Here is a 23024-nt window from a genome sequence, read left to right on the forward strand (position 1 = left end):
ATGATCTAGATGAGATCGAGAATCTCGTGTTGTTATTATGTGAGAGAACAATAGAGTCAAGCTGTCGGTTAAAACGTGGTTTCCAACACGTAATAAGACACCGCGAGTAGTGTATCATATTGCTAATTTTGTATTATTGAATCGCAAAGTCGTATACATATTTGTCATTAATATAGAGGAAATGAATGCAATAATATTCACGCTCGAGTCAACAAAACCAGTTCCTGAATTCACCGAAGGCTGAGCTATTACTTTAAAAGTGTGACCGAGTTATTTGTGTAGTTAATTTTAATTAAAATTTATAACAATACATTTTGTTTTTTGAAAAAAATTGTCATTTATTATGTAATATGCAAAGATATTAAGCGAAACTTTTAATCTGTGCCATGAAAATATTAACTAGATAATTATTTATAAAAAATAAAAGGTAATAAAAACGCTAATGTTTTTTTTATTCTACCATTGTTTATTTCTGTAAGACTTTTTATCAACACAAGAGAAAAACAAATAATATGCAAACAGTACGGAACAGCCAACCTAAACTAATACACGCACTTGCTTAAGTCTTTCCCCTTAGTTTCCTTTATAAAAAATAATGAAAAGTCAATAATTATTGTTTTACTAAACTATTATTTTTGTGCATGACAGACTTTATACATAATATTATGGACTTAAGTTCTTCAATAAACATTTCTTTTTAACATAGATTTCCTACATTATGTAAACTGCTTAAGTAAGAGTGTATATCACTCAAGGCCAATAAAATGCCCGCAATTTCCCCTATTTTACAGGTGTCCAATGGTCGTCGGTATCAACTTACCTTCACATCAGACCATCTGCTTATTTCTTTTATTTTATCATCCGATTCGATTTCTAAATTATTTATACACATCTAAGTTTAGTTCAAGTTTGCGATAATTGCTCCGCTTCTTTAAGTTTTTGTTTACTGTCGACCGTGACCTTCCTCAAAAAAAACGGATATAGTTTCCACAAAAAAAGTAAAGCTCAGTTACATAAAATAGATATTTTTGTTTCGATTTTCTAGTGCATAATTATATATTCGAGTAGGTACACTTATTTTCTTTCAATTGTAAAAAAAAAACTATATATTGTACACTCTCATTACGGACGCAGTATGCACACGTGTTTTGTTTTAATTTGTAGATCAATTAAACCTTATTATTTTTGTAAATAGATTCCATCGTGAACTAATGCTACTTTGACAATAGTAACATCAAGATTTAAAAAAAAATGAGACACAAGATGAAAAGATATGAAATACCTACTTACATATTTAAAATTATATTTTTAAATGAATAGTAATAATTTATACATTATAACTTTAGAACTTTAACATTTAATAATATTTATTTCGTCACATTTTTATAATATGACCGAGTGAAATGTGTTCTCTTTTATATTATAATTTGCATATACAATTGTTCCAAAGGCCATGACTTTTCATATTTAAAAATCAACAATCACGAATTTTAAAGGTCAAAATCAAAATATTATCATAATCGCAATATTGATGATTCAATTGTCTATATATACCCAAATGATGCGATATATCCCGAATTAAGATATGCAAAATATTGTTATTATTTATAACACAAAAATGAGATTATTTCAATAAGTTGAATAAAAGATAGTTAAAATAATCACAATTTATATAAAACACCATTTATGTTTTGTATAACCTTTTAACATACAATTTTAAGATGGGACTATAAATTTTAAATAAAATGAATTTACTATTATTTTATTTTCAAATAGCCAACTTACAACGCTAAAATCTATTTATTGGCTAGGATTTTAAAAGTTCAAAATTACTGTATGAAAGTAATTCGTAATTTTGACATTTAGTACTTTAAATTGATAGGCAAAGGTTATGGATATATGGATGGTATTAAAAATTATAGAATATAATATGGAACAATACCCATATACAACTATAGTATTTTAAAGGTTCAACGTTTTTATTTAGATATACATCCATCAGTTATTAGTTGAACACTAAGTTGATTCACTAATTTGAGTACGTAGATTTTAACTTTTAAAGCAAAATAAAATAAACCATACTTTTGGATAAGCTGAACTGAAATAAACTGAATGAACTAATTAATATTCTTGATTGCGATAGTATAACTACTGATAGGCCTGTGTCACTTGATGCGAAAGCGTAGGCTAATTTGGCTCATTGTAATGTTTCACATATTTAAGGTTGAGGTACTTATAAAAAGGAAGTTGGACAATTAACTCTTCTTGGAAAGTTTGTTTTGACGGACCTCACATGACATATTTGATGTTTTGTTAACCAAGCCGGGATATAAATAAGAAAATTCTATACTACAGTTACTTTCAGTCACTATAAGTGGGATATGCTCTAGATTTTGCTAGAATGTTACATTTATTTAGTATCCGGTTGATTGTAATGAATCACATGCATTAAATTATAATGTGTGATGATAGAAGTAATAGGTGAAACTCACATGAAATTGGGTTTTGTTTTAGTAGTGCACAAATCTCAGCCAGCGGCTTAGGCTTTTTTTTAATGTATATTTTTTATGTACAGTCAATTAATGAAAAAAACATATGAAAAACAATCACATATCCACAATAACATTGCTGCTATGACTAAGTTGGTAACCGAAGTTTATTTACTATTACAAACTAATAAAAACATTAAACACTTAATGCCGTGATTGCTGTGTATGTAATTATATTGTTAACGCAGTATTTGTGTGCGCTTACGTGTCAATAAATCTGTTATACTGTCATAATTCATCATGATTCCATTAAACACATATATTGAAATATTACATCGAAAAATTTCGCAAGTGATAAGTTAAATAAAATTAATAATTATTTTTAATTATAAACGTTGCACTTATAGTAATTAATTTATAGTAATAATAAAACCGGAATTCGACAAGTTTTTTTTGGTTATTTAAACATTCTGATACTAGCTAATCTTCGTTTTATGAAAGCTAATTTAGAAAACTTCTGGTATAAAAATTAAGATAAGTAAGTGTCTTTAACACCAACTCACACGGTCGTCTGTTCCAAAGATAGGCAAGTAACGATTAAAATACCTACACATTTTTACCAAATATATAATAATATTTCAATTTTAACAAATAAGAAATTATAATATAAAAACACAACATTGTTATATTATAATATAAAAACACAATATTGATATATTAATTAAACATTAAAATATTTCACAGTAAGCACTTTATATAATATTATTTTTATCTTTTTTATCTATTTTACAAATCTATCGGATAACGCTTGGACTAGAAAATCAACTAGATCTTGAGACATGCCATGCTATAAGGCACTTCGACTAATTTATCAATGCTGTTACAGTTCGTGTTAAAAACATCAGTGAAAGTGTCGCCTTCGTCTAATAAGCCGTCCGTCGTGAGTTTTTCGCATGAAAATATTTTGGTCATTCGTTAGTTAAGTGGGCTCCGATTTATGGGGTGAAATGGGGGTGGGGGGGTAAAGGGAGGTGGGGAGGGTGGGTTTTTTAGCCCCCCGTAGTGTGCATTTCACGTAAACCCCGTGGTTTCGAAGATTTCGTGTTTGAAGTTTTGGGGTTAACTTTACGTGATTCAGAGATATTACAATACCTTAGAGCTCCGTGTCTGACTCCACCTTAACTCCGGTGCAGCGGGAAGTGCACTCATATGCTCCATTCACCAACTTTCACACTTTATTTTCGAACAAATTTACGTAAAAACGATCTCGATTGCAAGATCAACAAACGATACGAACTGACGCTTAACGACTGACAAATCGACACTTTTAAACAAAATAACGCGTCAGACATAATATTCTAATAAAATTAGTAACATTGCGTGCTAGAATATAGGTTTAGAAATTCGAAAAATACCCAAAACCGAATCGGAGCACCCCACTGTCCACGTGGTCTTGGTCTGTCCTACCCCTAGAGTGTTTTTTTTGTGCCGCGGAGGCGCGGAGGGAGGGCAGCCCTCGCCCGCCGTGCGAAAGCGCGCGAACGAATGCGTAGAGGAGCGGCTGAGGCTGGTCGCCGAAGGCGACCAGCCTCCGCTGCGGAACGGAGCATGAGTGAGCGTGCTTTCGCACGCAAGGGCGGAAGGGCTGCACTTCCCGCAGCGCCGGAGCCAAGCGTTCCTCTAACTTTCGAAATTCTTCTTCTAACCTCAAAACTTTAACCATGGATATCTCCATAACCATGGGGTTCTGAGGTGTGACAGTGGTACCAAGGGTAGCGCCCCCCCCCCTTCCCTTCACGGTCCCGAAATTCGGTTTTTCCTAATCTAAAGCTTTGTGTTTTAAAGGAAATGCTAAGTGACGCCTTATTTTGGTCAACGGTGTCTATTTGTTAGTCGTTAAACGTCAGTTCGTATCGTTTGTTGATCTTGCAATCGAGATCGTTTTTACGTAAATTTGTTCGAAAATAAAGTGTGAAAGTTGGTGAACAGAGCATATGAGTGCACTTCCCGCAGCACCGGAGTTAAGGTGGAGTCAGACGCGGAGCTCTAAGGTATTGTAATATCTCTGAATCACGTAAAGTTAACCTCAAAACTTCAAACACGATATCTTCGAAACCACGGGGTTTACGCGAAAAGCACACTACGAGGGGGGTAAAAAACCCACCCTCCCCCCTCCCTTCACCCCCTCTTCCCCCAGGACCCCATAAATTGGAGCCCACTTAACTAAAGATTTACCAATATTTTAATGCCATAATTATATTATATTGTATTTTAATTATTTATAGCGTCATTTTTTATCTAAAAATGCCTTTATGCACTTCTTTTGTAGTAAATAACAACTTATATTGATATTAATTGAAACAAAAAATCATCTCGTAATCGCCTGTCTCACTCTAATTTCTAAATTTATGGTTATACGAATGGTAACAATATAATATAATTAATTCATTAACGTACAAAATAAAATTTGGAATATTAATTTGGTCTCTTACCATTTGGTTGCTTTTAATTATCTCACGTAATATACAAATAAACACTTTACTTGGTCTACTTTCTAACAACCTTATATTCCATAGAATAACATTACAAAACCATTTTTTCTGGGCTAGTCAAATCACACATGACAAATAGTATCATAATCACGTACGTAAAATACATATTAATTGCAGAATTCAAAATTTCAAATATTGCGATTCATGTTACACCATACAAATACAGTTCCACAAAGTTGACACCAATTTGACACTTTGTATAAAAAGTGACAACTGCACTTACGTCACCTGAGTAACCATAGCATTTACCAATACGTATAATATTCTCATATAAGTTATACTTACGTTCACTTGTTCTCGATTTCATGTGTAAGGCTTACTTCACTCACAGGTCAGTATTATTAACACAGTACATGTTATAATATTAGCGAAACATGACCGCCTGACTATTATTAGTTATTTTAACCGAATCCGGTAAGTCAAGCAAGTTGATCGGATATTACTGATCGATCACCATTGCTTTAGTAGCGCTTAAAATGTAGGTATATGAGGTATTGGAGGTAGTAATTGCTTTGGGTCATTTTCGTTGTTCAACAATTACTGAATCAAAAGTCTGCATAATTCTTTCATTTACATAACTTTTTTTTTAGCTATGTGTACAAAAGTCTGGTAATGTGTAAAATTAAAAACTTTAAAATATATATGTTGCAGTCAGAACTCTTAACCAGTCAAAAGTACTATTGACTAGCGAAATCAGTCACAAGTACTTTTGACTGGACAAGTTGGTCAAAAGTGGTTTTGACTGAAAATTATTGGTTATTAGTACTTTTGACTGCAAATTCGCGGTTAAAAATACTTTTGACTGACGCTGTCCGTCAAAAGTATTTTTAACTGCAAAAAAGCGTCAGTCAAAAGCACTATTAACTCGTTAGATGTGAATAAATTTAGTCAAATGATCCTGATAAACCATAATAAATTTATGCCCACGATCTTCTTGCGACTGCATGTCAATCAGATCGACTTGGCAGCGGCTGTTCATTTCAGTGTGCAGGATCGGTTTCTAAACCTGACCCATCCTTTTCTTGCTTTTCTTCCTTTGGCATACTTCGCACATTGATAAATATATATTAATCATTTCTTTTGTAATATTAGCGTACTTTTTTGCCGTTTCATTCTTAAGTCTGTCGCGACCACCATGCCCTATAGAAATATGAGCAGCATCAATAATGTCGTAGATTTCCTCAGCCGGCAAAAATATTTGACAGGTTCTGTGTTTGTAATTAATTTTTTTTATACCACAAACTTCAATGTGTTAAAGCGTTGTAGTCTACTGTACTGTAATGGTGTTTCCTTTTCATTAAATTTTGCTTCTTCCACATCCATTACAAACTTTTTAAATTTTTCTTTTGTCATCACATTGAAATGACTATCTTTCATATCTTCCATCGCTAAAATTCTTTGAAAAACGCCTTCTTTCTTTTCGTAGTCACTCATTTTTCTTCTAATATCAGCACGTTTTCCACTAATAATGCGTAATATAAAACCACTTTTGACGGAATCATTTAGTCAAAAGTACTTTTAACCAGCTCCATTGGGCAAAAGTACTTTTAACTGCTATTTTAGTCAAAAGTATTATTGACTAAAGCAAACGGTCAAAAGTACTTCTGACTGATTTTGCTAGTCAATAGTGCTTTTGACTGGTTAAGAGTTTTGACTGCAACATATATAAATAAATAGTCGTAAGTACTATTACTTAAAAACATTTTACGTTGTTATTTATACATGAATACAAGCTTATTTCGATAAAAACACTATCTAAATTTACGAGATGAGATGAATAATAAGAAAGTATCAAAAGATTTATAATTTTTATAATTAAACGAGTCATAACGATTTGAATAATACAATTTACATATTTTCGCTAAAAGAATTGAAAGAAACTGGAATTCCTTTAAAACAAAAGTCATAAAAATTAACAATTTAATAAAAATTACACCATACCATTAGCATATACATAAATTAAAATCTTGATGACTATCTGTGTCGTGTGCGCTGAATTAACTGCATGTATGTATATGCGGAAGCTATATTAGATACGCTCTAAAACTATATTATAATTATGTTTTTAGTTTAGTTAAAAATATTAATAACATATTAAAAATCTAGATTTTATTATTTAGTATAACAGATCCATCTTTAATCAGTGACATGGCAAAATTCTTATCCCAAAAGTCTAATCCTGTATCTATGTATGTCCTATGCCTATTTGTCCATTTGGTTTTTATCAACAACTATAAAAAATGTGTAATTTCTGCTAGTAACTATAAATTTCAATGTAAGTCAATACATAATATTACAAAACTCTTTATTGCCCTCTGTCGTTTAGTATTTCTGTTTTTAGTGCAACAATATATACCAAAATTAAATAAAATTTAGTATCTAAACTGCTTAATCTCGAAAGAGCGCTTGTTTGCAATCCACTTGACCGCTATTTTTAAGTCTTTCAAATTCAGATAAGCCAGCTTTATAACTTAGTCGTGAATATCTTTTCAGTACGCTAGTACAAATATTGCGATCTTAAATTATTGTAGTATATAATGTATGGTACAATATCTCCATGATACGAATGATTTGATCTACAAACATAAAACTACATAAACCAAGCAACTCTATAATGTTAGACCCTTATAATGCTTTTTAGCAGATACGAAACTTCAAATTTTTTAAATAACATAATATAAAGGTTAACAAATAAAAATATAATCGATTCAATTTCGACCAAATATAGATTGATATTTTTCTAATTTCAAGTGTTCAGTTTCTAATTTCAGGTCATTTGTCTAGTATTCATATCTATTGTAAGTTTGAAATAACATGAACTGATGAAAAATATTACTAAATCAACTTATATTATATTATAGGCTTAGTTCCGCTCCCGCAAGTTTCGGATTGTGCCAACAAGATAAAAAAAAATCTTACCCTAAAGATATACATTTTTATATGAAATTTTGATAATCATGTTCAATTAACTTCTATTTCATTATTTTATATTTAAAATAATAAATAATACATTTAATTTTTTGTGAGTTTGTTAAATAAGCGAAGCGTTAATATGAGACTATGAATATGCTAACTGTGGAAAAATCCATTTTTCTTGCTCCTCATCTACCGTGTTCCAAAATTATGTTTGTAAGTTCGGAGATGTTGAAGAGCAGCTCTTGCTTGTCAATACGACTGGCTGCCAATGTGTGGTATTTCACCAAAGTATTATGGACAAAAAATCTTATCACTAAGATTAATCTTAGTAACTAAGTAGTTAACTACTTAGTAACTAACTTTTTTGGCAAGTCCACTGATGTTAACAGTCTTTAAATTTTATTAAATAATTTCGTACGTATATATACATATGTAAGTCGTTCAATAACATTTACTGGTGGCATATATCGTTAATTGAAGTAGTATATCGTATACGTAATACAATAATGCATCATCGTAATCAACATTTACCAATTTCAAATATCTACATGTATTAGTACATAGACATTAGACATTAAATATAATTACATATTTACATTACATTAGTAATTATCTACATCGATACTAGTCGGACTTTCAAACTTTTCCTTCCATTTAAAATGTAACCATTTTCAATTATTGATATTGTTTAATTTAATATTCAATGAATTTGAGTATTTTATTACTATATACATGAATTATTTGCTGCGTTTTGCAGTTTCATCCGCTTGATTTCCCATTCAATGCCAATTTTTGAACAAAATGTCCTAGCCAATGCTTCATTGTAAATATAAATAACTTTTAATTTTTATTTTAAAAACGAAGCACCTACAATTATGTAAAAAAGACTAGCATTTCATAAACTATACAATAATTATATAGAAGTATACAATTTTTCTCACATTTCAAAAAACATCATTCTTTACATGATAAACGTTACTTAATATTTTAAATGAACATGAGTTCACTACTTTGTTTACACGTAAATGGATATATTATACATAGGTTATTTATTACAAAAATAAATCTGACCAAATTCAAAATTTCCATTTAAAACCAACTTATTCACAATACGCGGTATAATAATCAGTAGTTTGACGTGGAAAAAAAAGAAATTTTCAGATAAATCTTTACAATAACTTTAATAACATTCTAGAACATAAGCATAAAGAATGAATTATACGCAACAATCTTCATATACCTAATATATGCATAAACTAATAGACTTCTTACTGTTAACGAATTCATATATCGTAAAAGTACCGGACGTTGAACGGAATCACATGTTAATTAGATTAACTGCATGTGTCTAATGGAAACACGTTATGCGTTATTTATATTTCATACCATCGTTAACACTTAATAAAAATTAGAATTTGAATAACTTTCCTCCAAAGTGGTAACATATATATGGTGATATCATGATAATTATTTTAAATCCTACATAATAGACGTGTATGAATACATTTTTTTTAAAATACATATTACTTTATATTTTACTTATTATTACGATATACTTCATTACTTTCAGTCACGTTTAACGCAAACGTTAATCACGATAGTATTAACTTTGCAGTTCTGAATTAGGAAATCAATTTGTTTTTATTTTAATTTTTACATTTTAGTTTATGCTAATTTTTACAGTTTCGTTATTTTTATTACCCGAAATCACCGAAAAACAGAGTTTTCGAAAACAAAAAAGGGTGTTTACTTACAAATAATTTTATAGTTCTAAGCTTCACGACATTATATTTAAACTCAAGAAATAGCCGATAAAACTACTAAACTTGTAGACTTCAACACGGAAAGAATTTCATATATTTTGGTTACTATTATAACTTTATTGACGGAACACGCTACCTGTTTTATTTTGGAAAATCTACGATACATTTACATTTACAAATATAGAGTAGATATATCAGCATTAAAATTAAGCTACAACTCGTTCGTCTTAATCAAACAGAACTCTTGAACGGGTTTGACGATTGAAATTTGGACTTGTAAGCTAAAACACTCAAGCCTGAGAATAAATTTGCATTAGAATAAAACTGATGAATAAATAGATGGAATTTTCCGAGCAACAAAAAATACTAATTCGTACGTTTAAGTGTTACTTTGTGAGAGCATATTAACGTTGATTCTAGTTGAAAATATATTAATTAAAATTTGACTATAGATTTGACCTTCACTTCCATCATTATAATTGTGTGACGTTAGAATATTTCCAACACTGTGCAGTTTTTGGTTTAGCATAATATAACGCTAATGTTTCTCCCTTTAAAAAAAACGAATAAACATATTGTAAACGATTATATTTTCAAATAATGTCGTAGGTTGAATTGTGAAAATGAGCACTTGATTAGTTTTGCAAATGATCTCCTGGTAACAAATTTTGTTTATGTAGTGATCGTTATATATTTGTGTTACAGATGCGATCAATGTGAACCATGCGCAGCGACATGCCGTATCGGGGGCTCTCCCAACATGTGGAGCTCGACCGGGCTGCGGACCCGCAAGATAGGTTCACGCTACAGGAGCTTATAGGCGAAGGCACATATGGTGAGGTTTACTGTGCAAAGGATAAGAAGTCAGGAAGACGAGTTGCTGTCAAGGTAATTTATTACATAATGATAACGTTAATTACATCCAAAAATGTGTTGTACTGGACATTTCATACATTATTATTTGCGTTGAAAGTTATATATCCTAATATGAATCGTAGCGTGATCTTTCAAAACCTGTTAATTTTATTTCTGGATAATACAACATTCTAAAGTAGATAATGACTTAATTAGGTTTAGTAGTTTCTGCATTCCAAGAACAAAAATACTTTTAAAATAGTGTGATAGATATAGATAACGTGATAATAAAAGAGTATAAAAACATGTTTTATCTGATGTTTTTCCACATCATTTTGACGTGATAATGTCTTATAAATCGATGAACACCGACTTCTAGAGTGCAGAGTGCTAGCACGAAAAACTGTCACGTTCCGCCTGAGCCTAAGTGTGCAAGCGAGAGCGCGGAACAAGCGATAGGGAGGCACGATCAGCCCAAGCGTTGGCTTGTGACACATTTATCTGTCTTATCGCGTGACGTCAGAGCTAGCAGTTCGAAATAATTCAGTGATAATAAATAATTCAATTCAATTCATAAAAGTATGCAATTTTTCATTAATGTTTCTTTATGACGTTATCACGTAAAACTATCGTGCGTAAACCGACTTTACACACGACCAATTTTTTTATTATTATAACACTCCAGCCTGAAATATTGTAACTATTTTATTTATACTTACGGTAGATATACTTTTAAAATTACAACAACTGTGACTATTGACATAAAAGGCTGCATTAATCATGATCCAAATGGTACGGCGACCTTGACATGAATACAGGCTTTTGAGATAATATCTACGCGAGCCATTACATACAACACGCTAACAATGCCTCCCATAAAGAGAGGTGTCTGTACTGAACTATAGTGACGGACTGTTAATTAACCGTCAATATGATTTAATCAGCGAAGTGTACGAGGTATAAATGTATTGCGACATACACTTTTATATTTTAGTATTTTTAATACACTATTTTAATGCATTTTTGTTTAACTTATGTGTGAGACAATTATTACATATATTTTACATACTTTTAAAAATATTATTTGGACCGAACAGAGAGATTGAGTAGTTTAATGCCTACTTTGCATTAAAAATACTATATTTTACACTACCATAACTACCTTCACGTCTTTAAAAATTTTATTATTATAAGCATTATACGCCGATAATAATGACATTAAAATAAGATTAAGCTATTTTTTTAAATCCATGTAAAATATACAAATTACTTATTATTAGATATTTGTAATTTGATAAATAAAAAATAAATATTTTTTAATTACAGATTTTAGAAAATATCACCGAGAATATAGAAGAAATAGAAGAAGAATTTCTCGTATTCCGAGATTTATCAAGTCATCCAAATATTCCCGAATTCTTCGGACTTTTTCTAAAACGTGGAATATCATCTGAAGATGACCAAATTTGGTTTGTTATGGAGGTATGATATCACCTAATATAGATCATTATAGAAAAACATTAAAAACAGTATATATGTATTTTTTTGTATTATTACAGCTATGCACAGGAGGTTCAGTCACAGATTTAGGCGCAGGTATGCGAGCTCGAGGTAACAATTTGACCGAACCACAATTAGCTTACGTTATTCGTGGAACAGTCCGAGCTCTGACCCACCTACATGCGCATCGATGTATGCATCGAGATGTGAAAGGCCATAATATTCTATTAACAGAAGATGCTGAAGTAAAACTTGTTGACTTCGGAGTATCTTCGCATCTTGCCGCAACAGTTGCAAGGCGAAACACATCTGTAGGCACTCCTTATTGGATGGCACCAGAGGTAGACTGAAATTGAAAATACTTTTTTTAATATTTATACTAGCTGACCCGGCAACTTCGTGCTGCTATTTTTTTTATTTAATATGTTAATTGTTAATGTTTTTGAAATGAAACTTTTTGAGACTCCATGAAAAGAAAATTATGCGTCACGATAAAGAAATAAACACCTAAATGTATAGGAGATAATACATTGCTTGAATGTGAATTGCTTACAAATATATTTTTTTATTTTCTTTACATAAACCTTGTTCTTATGTATATTCTTTTTCGTATTCGTTTGATACACAAACATCCAAACGATTTCCATTATTAAAAAAAAACTTTATAAAACCAATTAGAACTAAAAATAATTTTTTATTTCATTTTAGGTGATAGCATGTGAACAGCAGTTAGACCAGTCATATGATAGCAGATGTGACGTTTGGTCTGTTGGTATCACAGCAATAGAGTTAGCAGAAGGAGAACCACCACTGTCTGGTTTACATCCAATGCGAGCTCTATTTCAAATACCTCGTAACCCACCACCAACTTTGTCACATCCTGAACTCTTTTCTACACAACTTACAGATTTTATATCGGAATGCTTAGTCAAAGACATGAACCAAAGACCTTTTGCGAGAGAACTTTTGGAACATCCATTACTATTAGCTGTTAATAACTTTGAGGAAAAAGTAAGTTATTTAAAGTAAATAAACGCTTATATTTTCCTATATATAATGAATTTCATATGTGTCTTATGATTCCTGCTTTTATATCAGATAAGGAAAGAACTTCGCGCTGAAATAAAACGTCAAAGAGCTGAAGGGCGAGGCAGTCGCGCGCCAGAAGCTACTACAAAGCGAGGAAAATTAAAATCACATAGAAAAGCAAAACCAGAGAAAATGTATACAGATGATTTAGCTACGTTGGAAACTTTAACAGAAGACGCCATTGTTGAACAACTTCAAAAAAGATATAATCAAAATCAAATTTACACTTATATTGGAGACATTCTAGTCGCAGTCAACCCTTTCGCTGACATTGGAATTTACACAACAAAGGTAGACTACAATATTAAAGAAAGTCTTTTGTGCTTTTAAATATTAAAAAATCAAATCACGTGTATTTTACTTTACTGTACTGTACTGTAATTACGTGTAGTTTACTTCTTCTATGTTAGCAACATAACTTTTTAAGACTTGTTAAAACAAAACTGCACAAAGAAATTAGTAATTGACCTGGATCGAAAAATATATAGAATACTTTGGCACTTTACGCAGACTAAATTTGCTATTTTATATTTCAATTTCAATACATGGTTTTAAACTTCATTATTGAGTAAATAATATAATTTATACAACAGAGCCCCAGTGAATTGTCGAGGATTTATACAAGAAAAAAATTTCATATAGTTTTTTAACTAATTACATTAAACAATTATTGTACTAATTTATAGCATTATATTTATTTATAAAATAAAATTGTTTTATGACACAGACTCAACAGTTATACCAAGGTCGTTGTCGCTCCGACAATCCTCCTCATATCTATGCAGTAGCAGATGCTGCTCACCAAGCGTTAATGCACCAAAAACAAAATCAAGCTATCGTTATATCGGGTGAAAGTGGAGCTGGGAAAACTGAATCTGCTAATCTTCTTTTGAAACAACTTGTATATTTATCAAAAGTATGTATACCCCATTATAATAATGAGCATTGTCTGAGTAATGTTTCACTGTCTGATGAATGAATCAAATCAGGATTTTTTTTAATGTGAATATATTTTTGGTAGACACAGTATAGTAACCTGGAAGACAAAATTTTACAAGTTAATCCAATCATGGAAGCTTTTGGAAATGCACGTACGGGAATCAACGCCAACAGTTCTCGATTTGGAAAATATCTGGACCTATCGATAATGAGAGTCGGCAGAATATCAGGGGCTCGAATATCTGTTTATCTGTTAGAACAATCTAGGGTAGTTCATCAAGCATTGTAAGCAGTAAGCCTTTTACAAAGTATATTACAAAATTTAATAGATACATACATTTATTACGTAATATTTTTCTTTCATAGGGGTGAAAGTAATTTTCACGTTTTTTACTACCTTTACGATGGACTAGAAAGCGAAGGGCGGTGGCGAAAATATTATCTCGACGAACAGTTGAAATCTAGACACCGTTATTTACAACCGCTTTCGATTACTCATCGAGAACACAACGTACATAGATGGCGACAACTTAATCAAGCGTTTAAGGTAATATCGTAGGTAGCAGTTATGTGTCTACGAGTATATTGCCTCTAGAGAAATTTTTTAAATTCTATTATACATAAGAAAATTATTACCTTAGGTCGTTGGTTTCCATGAAGAAGAGGTACAAATTATTTATAAAATGTTGGCAGCTATATTACATCTAGGAGACATAGAATTTGTAGAAACTGCGGGTGAACACAATACAGACAACAGAGCTACAATCATTGACACGGCACCGTTACATCGAGGTAATTTTTGGTCGATTAAAAATAGCCTAGATAATAAATAAAATACAGTCCAATTTGGTATACTATATTGAGACTACTATAAAATAGCGTTAAACTAGGAAACTTTAGTAAACTTAATGATTGTGTGAATTGTTAGTGATGCCGAGTTCTCGACGTTATATTTTTTTTAAATTAAGCTTTTATATCTTATGACTCATAAAAAAGTATAACGGAAAATATGATAATACGGTAAGTAATTTTTATCGTTTACCCTCAGCTTCTTGTCTTTTGGGTGTGGAGACAAGTGACCTCCGAGAATGCTTAACTAGCAGTAGTGTGGTTACAAAAGGTGAAACGATAGCAAGATATAGTTCGCCAGCAGAAGCAGCTGTGGCAAGAGATGCAACTGCCAGAGGAATTTATGCAAGAGTTTTCGACAGAATCGTAGAAAGGATAAACGCGCTTCTTTGCCAAAATAGACCTCATAGGTAAGATTATGATTTCTTGAAATTTTTTTATTTTAAATTTGTTATTTTAATTTAAATACATTAGTCATAAAAGGTTTTTTTTTGTTATTGTTTCAGCGAACAATTATCCATAGGAATTCTAGACATCTTTGGATTCGAAAACTTCACGAGAAACTCTTTTGAACAATTGTGCATAAATATCGCCAATGAACAGATTCAGTACTATTTCAATCAACACATATTTACTTGGGAACAACAAGAGTATATGGCTGAAGGTGTGCCGGTTGACCTTGTAGAATTTTCGGATAATCGACCAGTTTTAGATATGCTATTATCAAGACCAATGGGGTTATTAGCATTACTTGATGAAGAAAGCAGATTTCCACGTTCAACGGATAGAACACTCATTGGTAAGAAAATGATTTTAACATAAATATTACATAATAATAATAATAATTTTAACATAATTCTAGCTAAATAATTAGATAAAAAGTTATAAAAGGAAATTTAATTAAAATGTTTTAATTCGTTTCAGAAAAATTTCATCGAAATATTAAAAGCAAATATTATGTGAGACCTAAATCTGACGCGGTCTGCTTTGCAATTCACCACTTTGCTGGTCGCGTTGTTTACCAAGCTGATGGTTTCTTAGAGAAAAATCGAAACTTTTTACCTCCAGAAGTTGTTCAACTAATGAGGCAGAGTCAATATGATGTAATAAGATTTCTTTTCCAATGCCCAATAACGAAAACGGGCAATTTATTTTCTGCTATAAATGGAGAAATGGATGTCAGTAGCTTAGAAAGCGCAACGTCGGGTGACGTTCGGGTAACACTTGCGATTATTGTACACTTTATTTAGTATTATTAGACTATTTCTAATATTATTTTATTTAACAGGACAGATACAACAGTCGAGGGCTCGCTTCTCAATCACGAGCACAACAAACTGTGTCAACATACTTCAGATATTCTCTAATGGAACTTCTACAAAAGATGGTTAGCGGGACTCCACAATTCGTGAGATGTCTAAAACCAAACGACTCTCGGTCACCAAAGCACTTTGATTCCGCAAAAATCTTAAAACAGCTGCGATACACTGGAGTTCTAGAAACTATAAGGATCAGGCAAAATGGATTTTCGCATCGTCTGGCGTTTGGTGAATTTTTGAAAAGGTAACAAAATTGATATTGAAATAAATAATTGATAATGAAAAAACTGCTTTGTTATCTCTTATTAATTACTCTATAATATTGTTAGGTATGGTTTCTTAGCATTCGGTTACGATGAAGAAATTAAGCCAAACCGTGACTCCTGTCGGCTTCTCTTATTGCGGTTGAAAATGGATGGCTGGGCTCTCGGTAAATCTAAAGTATTTTTGAAATACTATCACGTTGAAGTTCTTTCACGAATATATGAAGAACAGGTAAGACTTTTAAATATATTTTTAAATATATACATCATCATCATCACTTCAGCCTATCGCAGTCTACTGCTGAACATAAGTCTCCACAAGTACGCGTCAAAAATAGCGTAAACTCATGTGTGTTGGCCATAGTCACCACGCTGAGCAGGCAGGTTGGTGACCGAGGGGCTGGCTTTGTCCCACCGTAGACGCTGCTGCCCGTCTTCGGCCTGTGTATTTCAAAGCTAGCAGTTGGATAATTATCCCGCAATCGCTCGGCTTTTTAAATTCCAATGTGGTAGAGGATCTGTGTTATCCCTTAGTCGCCTTTTACGACACCCACGGCGAGAGAGGCGGTGGCTATATTCTTTACTGCCGTAACCATACAGTAGAGATATATAATTAAATTACTGTATATAAGTAATCACTACTCTTTCTAGTAAATCTCTCCATTCGTGAAGATAAATAAGTGTAAAAAGAAACTATAATTATATGTTTAAAGGTAATGAACTTCTAATGCCACATAAGTTTGTTATTATATGATTTTTTGTGGTTCACCATAACATCCGGTACTTAATAGATTGATTGATATTTTTGATTACTGATTTGCTCCTATAAAACGAAGTGTCACAATGTTTTTTCTTCTATAAATTGTAAATGTATTATAAAACGCAAATGATTTTCATCTAAACTCATAAGCCGTATAATATACATACATAATATTTATTAAATAGTGTTCCTTTTTTTTGTAGATAAGAAAAGTTATCTTGGTACAAGCATGCGTACGCGGCTGGCTGGCTAGACGTAACTACCTCCGATTGAAGACACAAATGGCGATCTCAGTTCTCACACTGCAAAGACATGTGCGAGGCTGGTTAACAAGGAAACGGCTTCAAGAAAGACAAAAACAGTTAGCTAGAGAATTTAAGAAAGGACAGATTGAACAAGAAAACCAGAGGAAACAACAACGAGCAGGTATTAAGTTGTTTGTCTGTATAATATGTATTAATTAAGAGAAATCATATAATATCTAGTGTAATTCTTCTGTGGGAATAACTATTGAAAGCAGTATGTTTTTTTCTGAAAGTATGCTCTTTTTTGGCAGTAACTTTGAGGAATTGATTAATAAACAATTTACTTATACAATACAAATACAACATACAAATACAAATTTACTTATAAATTTTTTTGGTAGCACGAATGTCATAAATGTTTGTATAAAAAAAAAACTTTAATTTGGGCTTCACTCTTATTATTATCTCAAATAAAAAAAAATTGTAGGTGTTCCAGTAAAGAATAATATTATGATACCAAAAGTATTAAGAAGAATGAGTACAGATGACAGTGATAGCAATGATACCAGTTCAAGCAATAAAGAAAACGTTAATTCTACAAAAGCTGCAATAATTCTACAGAGTCGTAAGTTCTTTTGATAGCCTTAATATTATTTGTCATTTTTTTAAATGTTGTTTATATCTTCGCAATAATATATAAAATTCTAGCAAACTTTTTATAATTCATCATTACAGCCTATACAGTCCACTGCTGGACATGGACATTTTATAATTGGTACTATTTATTTTGTGTTACCCCACACATTAGGGAATTCTAAACATTTTTTTAATGCAAAAATCGACCCTTCAAAAAAAATGTTTTTAAAATTGTTCTATGAAAATAAACCATCACAAAATTCGTTTTAATTGTATTGGGGAAATATCTAGGATGAATTATAATATAAATAGTTCTTTCCGAACTATTTATATTATAATTAATTTATATTATAACTGAGCTTTCGAGCTCAGTTTTCTTGGTAGAAAGCAGTGCACTATATGCGGCCATTATGGGAACCAATAGCCTGCTTTTTTCTTTAACTCATACATTTAGCAACCCATAATTCGTATCTCCAATGGTACCGCGTAATTACTAAAGAACAGCATAAGTATGGCGAATATTACAGATTTCCGTGGTTACACAGCAAGGCGTAAGCTAAAGGGTCGAGCACCACCGCCACCACAGCATTCTCCACCTTCTCCACCAACTCATCACCAAATTATGCAGCAGTTCTCGGTGCAGGAACGTGCAGCACAACTGCAGTTGTTTGCTGAACAGGTAAGATAAAAGTAATAAGGTTTTAAATGCATATAGAGTTAGCGCTATGATATAGCATAAATGTAATTGTACGTATGTACATAAAATACAGATACCAGTTTTTAAAGAGCATCAAAATATTTATTGTAGTAATGAAACATTTTAAACTTACCATTAGAAAGACTGTGTAACGCTAAAACTGTTAATTTGTTGTTAAATCTACAAAAATCGATTACTACTAAATATACATCTTCCGAATATTAAATCATCAGGTACATCAAAAGAATCAAGAAGTTCATAAGAATCTCCGTCGAAATAAACCAGGAATTCGATTAAAAGATGTAAAAAAACCACCAGAAGAGTATCAACCACCTCCCGGTTTTCGAGTTGTGCCTGCAATAATGAGAAGCCATCCATCACAAGTAGAACAAGACGCCAGTAGACTTTCTAGGTAAAATTTGTTTGTTACTTTGATGCTAAATCTTTTAGACTGTATGCAACGAAACTTACCATACAGGAATTCGAAGACTGGTATTATAAAAAATAGGCTATTTTTTATCTACAATTTTTACAGTACCCGGACACAGCAAGTAAAAATACAGGTTTATAATTAGTTGAGCCATAAATTTGTCACTTTGGTAATATATAAGCTATATACATATATTAAGTTACTAAGGTTTTACAACAGTCAGTCACTTAAAGAGTCTTAATAACAAGAAAAAAAAGTTCGCTCACTATTGAGCTGAAATACTAATTTTATTTTATGTCTGCTTACCGTTGGAACTTTCAAGTCCGTCTCCGGAGTTTTATGAAAGCGATACAATGCCATGGGATCAAATATTTCAAATAAAGGATATATGTAAAAGAAATGACAGGTTTGTACACCTACATTAATGTTACAACTCTGAAGAAGTTTGTTGTTGATTGCGCTAATCTGAAGATTTTGTGATTCTAGTTAGGAATGTTAGATCTTTGCGTGTCTTATTTCAATCAATTCATCAAAGTTTTAGTTAAATTACAAATTATAAGTGCATTATTTAGGTCACAATAAATGTAGTAAATATTTGTCGAATAGCAGTGCACGTGCTAACAAACCCGATAGCTGTTGTCCTTCACGATCAATTTATTTATTTCAATTTATATACACAATATTTATACACACAAAAAGTAAAAAAGTCACTTCAGCCATGTTAGAAGGATCACACGTAAAATACACACTGAAGTAAGATTTTTAACCGACTTCAAAAAAAGGAGGAGGCTACTCAATTCGATCGTATATATATATTTTTTTATGTATGTTCGGGGATAACTCCGTCGTTTATGAACCGATTTTGATTTTTTTTTTGTTGGAAAGGAGATATCCCTATTTTAGTACCATAAGGAAACCAGGATCTAATGATGGGATCCCAGAGAAATCGAAGGAAACTGTCGAAAATCCGCAAAACTTTTTACTGGGTGTACCGATTTTAATGATTTTTAATTTAATCGAAAGCCGATGTTTATCATATGGTTACATTTAAATTTCATCGAGATCTGATTACAACTTTTGGAGTAATCTTTGATAATGCGTATTTACTCGACTATTTTTTCGTATACCTACGTTGTATTACTTGTCCATATAATTGAAGTCGGTTTTTCTTCGTTTGCCTGCAAACACAAGAAAAAGCTTGTTACTTTGGTAAATCATAGCTCCTAATATGATTTTCATTATATGAAAAGCTGAACTAAATACGTAATCCAAAAGAATTATCTATTTTATTTAAAATACATGTGTATAAAAAAATATCGATAGGTAATGTAGAGCGTTGTATGGTAAAAAGTTTTTTGCGCCTTGAGTTAAAGAGTTATAAAATCACGGTTTTCTGTTTCGAGATTTTTGAAGCTGGATTATTCTTTTGAACTATTTTTTTTATTAACAACCTTGTTTTATATTATTCCAGACAGCAAACGGGTAATATTAGAGACTACAATGATGAAAAACCTTTACACAACAGTCAGAACCGTCAGAACCTACCGTGTAGTAGGCAATGTAGTGGTCTAGTCAGGTATGATATAGAAAATAATTTAATGACGTATTGGCCATAAGAATAATATGTATTTTAAAACATCGCATGCTTAACGAAATGGACTACAACAAGTGCAAGGGTAAAGTGATAATTTTTCGTCATATCACTCTCATGAACCATTAAAACTTATTAATTTTTTCCTAAAAATGTAACAAAACATATCCATAAGAAACTTTTGTATTATTAACATTATTCACATGGTCACATTTGCACCGTAGTTTCGAATCGCTATATCTGATCGAAAGTATATCGTACTTGTTGTGCGTCGTGCTAAATATTTGTCACATTTTAACATATTTAATTTATCATTTTGAAGTGAAACTTCTTGGCGCTTGAGGGTAAATTGTTTACGGATGAAACGGCAACGTTTTGATGAAACGGCAACGTTTTGATGAAACGGCAACGTTTTGATGAAACGGCAACGTTTTTGTCGATGGCGCTGGAAGTTGGAACGGAAATCTAAAGCTTTAGATTTATATAAATATAAAAGAGACTTAAAAATTAATTTGCCAAAGATGTTTCACTTCTAACATGTGTACTTTGTACGCACGCATTTTATTTATTTAACATACCTATAGGCACGGATATTGAACGCTGGCTTTCAATTAGCTTCAACTATGGATATACATCGATTAAAATATTTAATGAATATTAAATATTTTCACATTTTATTTGTTTTTGCACTGAACAAAACTATTTTTTGTTTACGATCCCTGCGAGATTTGTCATCCCTCACCGTGTCACTGTGTCTGAGCGCTCAATATCCGTGCTGGATACCTATGCCTTACTTAAAAATATTTTAATAAAACTTTTAACTTTTTTATTTCAGTAATAAAATAATAGAATTGGTGAAACAAACTCAAAAGGCTGATCCTCCACCGCGACCGGTCTATAGCCCAGCGTATGATCCTGAATCAGACCTTCGAAAGATTTTGCGAAACTCACCACAAATGCTCGCGACTCCTGCGTTCAGCTCGGATGACGATTATAACGATGGACCTTTCAGGTTCAAAAAATTACTAAGACCAACCTTGGGTCCAACTGAAAGCCTACGAAAGCGAAAAGTCCGAAATTCTTCCGGACAAAGCCCGTGGTTGTCTGATAGCTCTCAAGATAGTACCAATTCTAGAGAAGCACTCTATAACAAACGCCGTCCACAAATTAGTATGGGGGTCTATTATAATTAATTATATTATTAGTATTACTAGTTATGTAACTATCGCATACAACAATTTTCTTCGATAAAAGTTATCAAACAGAAATTTTAAAATTTACGATATTTTATAAAATTCATAAATATGTTTTTAATTCTTATATAATTTGTATTCTCACTTTTTTGCACTTATCATTTTATTACAACACATTATACTTACTACGAGTATAACATCCGGTTATGTTTAATTTAACTTTATGTACGTAATACTATCTACCACCTAAAGTATATGTTTAAAATGTTACATGCAATATTATAAATTTATTCATAGAAACAATTACCAAAGTCTTAATTCTAAATATACTTTATTTTAGTTTATGTTTATATGATTTACAGCTATTTAAGTGTCTTTATATTGTTTGCTATATTTGAAAGAGTTTTTGTTAAATTTTACTTAAATATTTAGTTCTAAATTGTATTATTTATCTTACAATATTTGTAACTTATACTTAAGTAAACGTTCGAATGATAAAACCTTAAATTATTTTCCTACTGTATTTTTATTAAATAATTTTAAGAAAAACATTTACTTGTAATGTTCCGTGTTAGTATAAATCATTGACAAATGGTGTGATAATGTGCCAATGATTATTGTAAGTTTAACATTTAACGATTTATTATACTGAAGTAAATAAAGTTTATATATTTATTTATTTTTTTGTTTTATTTATTTAATGGATAAAACATAATTATATTGGCCTACGACTAATGCAAGAATTTTACAAAATATTACATATGTTCTACATTTGTATTCGTTTATAATTTGCCCTCGAATCAAAACAAAATGAAACACGTAAAACAGTAGTTTTATAATCATACAAGAGTCCGCGTAAACATTTAGCACTACGTTTACGGCGAGCGGGCAGAGGCGCGTCGTGAGCGCCACGTGACGAGGGCGGCCAATGGAGCGCG

The 23024-nt window shown here is 31.5% G+C and overlaps 1 protein-coding gene across 1 annotated transcript; it reads left to right on the top strand.

Moving 5' to 3' along the window:
• Positions 1-10443: 10443 nt before the first annotated feature.
• On the top strand, positions 10444-22761 carry LOC123656298 (myosin-IIIb-like). Its single transcript, XM_045592007.1, has 21 exons — positions 10444-10608; positions 11902-12057; positions 12135-12416; positions 12784-13086; positions 13174-13455; positions 13892-14080; positions 14186-14388; positions 14470-14650; positions 14745-14895; positions 15152-15362; positions 15459-15751; positions 15877-16169; positions 16241-16515; positions 16601-16766; positions 17498-17720; positions 18027-18164; positions 18703-18854; positions 19106-19284; positions 19625-19708; positions 20774-20878; positions 21729-22761. The coding sequence occupies exons 1-21, from the start codon at positions 10444-10446 to the stop codon at positions 22084-22086; spliced, it is 4389 nt and encodes a 1462-aa protein (XP_045447963.1). The 3' UTR covers positions 22087-22761.
• Positions 22762-23024: the final 263 nt, after the last annotated feature.

Source organism: Melitaea cinxia, chromosome 1 (assembly GCF_905220565.1).
Source record: "Melitaea cinxia chromosome 1, ilMelCinx1.1, whole genome shotgun sequence".
NCBI classification, from domain to species: Eukaryota; Metazoa; Arthropoda; class Insecta; order Lepidoptera; family Nymphalidae; genus Melitaea; species Melitaea cinxia.

What these genes read in the sequence shown, in the direction of transcription:
- LOC123656298 (XM_045592007.1), top strand. Translation starts at nt 10,444, where the DNA reads ATGCGCAGCGACATGCCGTATCGGGGGCTCTCCCAACATGTGGAGCTC. An exon ending in TGCCAAAATAGACCTCATAG is followed by an intron (nt 15,363 to 15,458) that starts GTAAGATTATGA and finishes TTATTGTTTCAG; the next exon opens with CGAACAATTATCCATAGGAA. An exon ending in GAGGAAACAACAACGAGCAG is followed by an intron (nt 17,721 to 18,026) that starts GTATTAAGTTGT and finishes AAAAAATTGTAG; the next exon opens with GTGTTCCAGTAAAGAATAAT.